The sequence below is a fragment of the Macrobrachium nipponense genome, chromosome 10, assembly GCF_015104395.2.
Source record: "Macrobrachium nipponense isolate FS-2020 chromosome 10, ASM1510439v2, whole genome shotgun sequence".
NCBI lineage: Eukaryota > Metazoa > Arthropoda > Malacostraca > Decapoda > Palaemonidae > Macrobrachium > Macrobrachium nipponense.
Window position 1 is genome coordinate 31,573,289 of NC_087204.1, and position 5,000 is coordinate 31,578,288.

Consider the following 5,000-nt stretch of genomic DNA (forward strand, 5'->3'; position numbering starts at 1 on the left):
GTGTAAGTTTTAGGTAAACAAAAGGATATCTGGGCGTGCATTTGCAACTGAAAAGTGTTTTAATACTTTACAGTATGCAAATTACACCGTTAATATTCGAAATAGGATATTGTTATTATTGTTGAATGTAAGCTGGATGTCGCTATCTAAAGCCCGGGACGCAGTGTTACCATACATAAACACCACAGGTGGGTGGACCGATGGAAAAAAAACGGAGTATAGATAGAGTAAGAAAGTTTAACATATAGTGTAGCTTTATAGGTATCTGTTAATATAAGTTTAATGAAATGCATTACTGCACCACAACATTTCACGGTGTATTCTTTTACAATTTTTAATATCTTTATCTATTTATTAACTGATTTATTAATTTATCTTTTTGTTTTCCTTTTCTAGGAACTGATCTCTTCTTTCAGTATTTTCTATTATGTTATGTAACTTCTTTTAATTGAACGCCATATTCTTTGGAGCTTGAATTTCAAGCCTCTGTGCTCTTATTCCATATGAATAGGCGTTAATCTTCTGAATAATAATAATAATAATAATAATAATAATAATAATAATAATAATAATAATAATAATGGAGAAACAATCCAGTTATCCAGTTATGTATAAGCATTATATATATATATATATATATATATATATATAGATATATATATATATATATATATATTATTATTTATTTAAAGATAAATCTGTACAGATTCCCGAAATCTATCTGTATAAATTTTTCTTTAAATATATGTACGTATACATAACTGTGGATTTGTTTCTCCATTTTAAGACTCAAGTAATAATAACAGTAATATTAAGAAATTTGCAGTCTCGTGAAAACAAATTGTTAAAAAATCCACAATTATATATTAAAATATATTTCTATGTAAAAATAAAACAGACTTTCGAACACATGAACGGTGTTCCTCATTTTAACGTTACACTGATGAGGTGTCCGAAAGAGTTTGTTTTATTTTTACAAAGAAATATATTTTAATGTATAATTGTGGATTTTCTAACAATAACAGTAATGCCAACACACCTGCGCTAGAGTGGATGGATGAGGATAGAGATTGACGGAGTAAGCATCCCTGGTCAGTCTGAAGTCCCATCTGTTCTCTATGTGCGGGATCTCTAGGGCATCACAGATCGACTGCACATGCGCAGATGTCTGGGCAGACTGGGGCCCGAAGATGGCCGCTACTCCCGATTTCAGCAGTGAGCATACTGTCAAGGTGAAAGAGAAAAAGATTCGTACTGTTATTCAGTGGGTTTTTTTGGGTTTTTTTTTGTAAATATTAGCATGTATGACTAAGCTTTGTATAAAGGGAACATGATTAGCATTTGAGGCGTCCAGCGCTATAACCCACACTCGCCACATTTTAAAAAATGGAGAGAAAAAGGCCTTTAAATGTGTAAATTTAAAAAGACCATAACTATTTTATTTTTCAAGATATTTTCTTCAGGTTTGAATTTTTGGAATGTTTAGGACTCCAAAAATATGATGTTATATATGAACAAAAAATTAGACTGTGCACAATTTGATTGACTGATTGATTGCATGATTAATTGTACAATTGATGAGCAAAATTAATGCTGAAATTTACTAACGTACAGATCATATAATGCAAAATTGAACCATATTCTCATCATCAAAATATACACTCACTTACACCATTCGAAAGAGGAAAGAAAGAGAAATCCAGATGTACAATAAAATGCATTTCTCAAATTCGTGGCGAGTGTGGGTTTTAGCACTGGACGCCTCATTTATCACTGAGGGTTTTGTAATGGAAAAATTGTTATCATTTATCACTGAGTTTTTATAAGGAAAACATTTCCTCATAAAGTACTAAGGTTTTCCTATGGAAAAAAAAAGAAGAATCATTGTGGTTTTTCCTCATGGATAAAATTATTATAATTTATCACTGAGGTGTTTTAAAGGAATTATGGAAGACAAAAAAATCAATTGAATATATATCAGTGATACAAAATCTTATCTTCCCAAAAATGAAAAAAATAGAATTAAAAGAAAAACTAAGAATGGCGTCCTAAAATACAAGAAAAATATTCCTTGATAAAATACATAAATACTCAAATATAAAATACAGAATAAAAACAAGGCTAGGATTTAAACAACACCAAAATCCTTCGTCGAAGGACTCCTGACCTTTCCTGGATGCACGGAAGGAGTCGCTGTTGGGGATGTTTTCGATCTGGGCCGATAGCCTCGAGTGGGCCAACAGCTTCCGGTCGCTGTTGATGGCGTCGACGGCGTACCTGAGGGCGATCTCCTGGCGGTCCTCCGTGAAATCGAATAGGCCTCCTGCCGGGGGGGTGGGAAGGAAGGGGTCCTTTATTAGGGGTTATTAGTCAAGGTTGCGGAATAGTTACATAACAGCCATTGCTGTGAAAAGGTAATTCCTCTTTGTTACACAGTTAAAAATGTCATTTTATACATCTGAGTCGAAAATTCTTTTAAGACAAAATCCACATTTTCATATGACCCTACAGTCCCTCTCCCACCCACCCACCTCTCTCTCTCTCTCTCTCTCTCTCTCTCTCTCTCTCTCTCTCTCTCTCTTCTCTCTCTCTCTGCCCTCAGGGGATCTGAAGACCTCCCTACGAGCATTCTGATTCCTTCTTTTTCTCAGTGTTGTACGTGGGAGAAAAAGCCCCAAAGTCTGCCATTTCCATAATGTATTCGAACTCCTCCTGAATTCGGAAAAAAGGTTTGAGCCTTTGTTAAGGAACCTCTCAAGATGGGCGACGGAAAGATTCAAATTGAATCAAATTTCTAAGCTGTAGGAAAATAGGGAGAGAAAACACAGAGAGGATCCTTTTTTCTCTCTCTCTCTCTCTCTCTCTCTCCTCTCTCTCTCTCTGGCGAGATCTCGTGGTGCGAATAATATTGAGTTCTGTGCATCCGGTTGTTATTCGATTGTTGGGGGACGCAGTGGGTTGGGAGAGAGATGGAAAGTGAGGATGAAAGAGAGAATATGAGAAGTAATTGCTATAGTAAATTCCACAACTTTACTCCATCATTACGAGTATAAACAAAGTGGCCTCATCGAGGTAAACGCTTTCTCTACGGTTCGAAAATTATATTTCCCCTGCTCATAACACTATTCACCACATTGATAAACCATTCTTATTAGCAGATTCGTTTTTTTAATAGGAATTATCACTTATTCTGAAAACAACGCTTCATATATTCTAGGACATGAATATGTTCAATGTAAGAGAGCATTCTCATGAACAAGCTAGTCACACAAAAACACCCGTATCCCTGAACGATGTATGTATGTGTATATACATACATACATATATATATATATATATATACGAGATATATATATATATATATATATATATATATATATATATATATATATATATATATATATATATATATATATATATATATACGAGTATGTTGTGTATACTGATACAGCCTCTAGATAATATTTTACGAATTTCGCTTTTATTGTGAAATATGAAAGCATTTTAACTGGTCATTAAACAGGCAATTAACTTTATAAACTGCTTTCATTGTCTACTCCCCCAATTTTGACTGGCCCTCATGGTACCTTTTGTTGCCTCAAGGTTTTATGGCGTCCATGATTGCTCACTCGATCAGACATAATTACTCCTCTCTCTCTCTCTCTCTCTCTCTCTCTCTCTCTCTCTCTCTCTCTCTCTCTCTCTCCTAACAAACCTTGTGGACGTTTTCTTTAGAAAAATACTATTTTGACGATCTGATCACATCTCACTATTTGGAACATTATGTTCATGACTTATATTTTGGTTCCCCTTCTCTGTCTGTCTGTCTGTCTGTCTGTCTCTCTCTCTCTCTCTCTCTCTCTCTCTCTCTCTCTCTCTCTCTCTCATTAGCATCCTGGTTCTTCCCATAAGAACAGGAGTTTCAAAGAATTCTTTCCTGGGTATAATTCTGTTTCCCAGAACCCTTCAGCTTTCTTAGTTTTCTCTCGTTCGCAAAACTTCTGAGACAGGTGAATGTTCATGTCATTGTCTTCTGGTCGTCAGCTGTCAGTCGTCCATAGGAAGATGAGGTGAATGTTCGAGAGCACAAGACTCGTTCTCCCATCTTAAATCTAGTAGTTCTGATGAAAGTCAGTGTCCCAGAGGTGGAGCCATTCGAAATACGTGTAAACAAATGTCATTTTTTTGAATAAATGTTTTTCTTAAGTCTGTTAAGGTATGCAAACGTATGCTATTTTAGCCTATTGGCCTGCTGCCTCTAGCCTTTTGGTGTTGCCTGTAATCAACAGATCAATTTTAGAGATGAATGGGTTTCCTGGTTGAGTGTTAAAATTGAAAGAAAGAAAAATCATTGTTCTATTTTCTTCAAAGAAAAACACCCAAGTTCCTTGAGGCATTTTGCATCATAACAGAAATGTCAAAATTCAGACATCAAAGTTGTACGTTTTCTTGTACTTAATTAACCTGTACCCCCTGAAAGATCTGAAATAAGTTTAATTCTCAAGGGCTGCTATAACCTTGGGACAGAGAATAAAACAGAGCAAAAGAAATCAGATGCACCTAAGAAACTGAAGAACCAAGGAGTCCATAATGAAGGTGGGAAAGTCACGAATTTCATCAAAGAAAGAATCGTGTTTCCATTTCGCGTCCCCTTTCTGGAGTGCTAATTGCATTCTTCGACTTCTTCTCGTTGTTTTAGTAACATTTTTCTATCGCCGTTCCCACCTTTATCCTTTCTTTCTTCTGCAACCCCCTGCTGGCGTTGTGCCAATAGTTCGGTTGTTCTTCAGAAATTTCCAAAAGTCTTTATTCTGTGAAGTGTTAAAACTCGAACTTTATATCCGTCTAGAGTTAACTGAGACCAACCTCTTCGTCTCCGAAGTAAAGGGGAGTTTTTGAGCTGGGTGATTTTTGCATCGTCTTGTAAATGTAGGAAATATAAAAATCATAATCAATATATATTACTTCTACAAAATTAATAAATAAATAAACTGAAAATT

General features: G+C 35.3%; 1 protein-coding gene across 1 annotated transcript in view; it reads right to left on the reverse strand.

Moving 5' to 3' along the window:
* The window catches only part of LOC135223547 (glutamate receptor ionotropic, kainate 2-like), a 240,123-nt gene that overhangs the window by 96,706 nt on the left and 138,417 nt on the right, over positions 1-5,000 (reverse strand). The window contains exons 3-4 of the mRNA XM_064262048.1: positions 2,168-2,323; positions 1,040-1,224 (exon numbers count right to left, since the gene is read on the reverse strand). Of these exons, the coding sequence (XP_064118118.1) occupies positions 1,040-1,224; positions 2,168-2,323 (341 nt within the window). The remainder of the gene's footprint in view (positions 1-1,039; positions 1,225-2,167; positions 2,324-5,000) is intronic.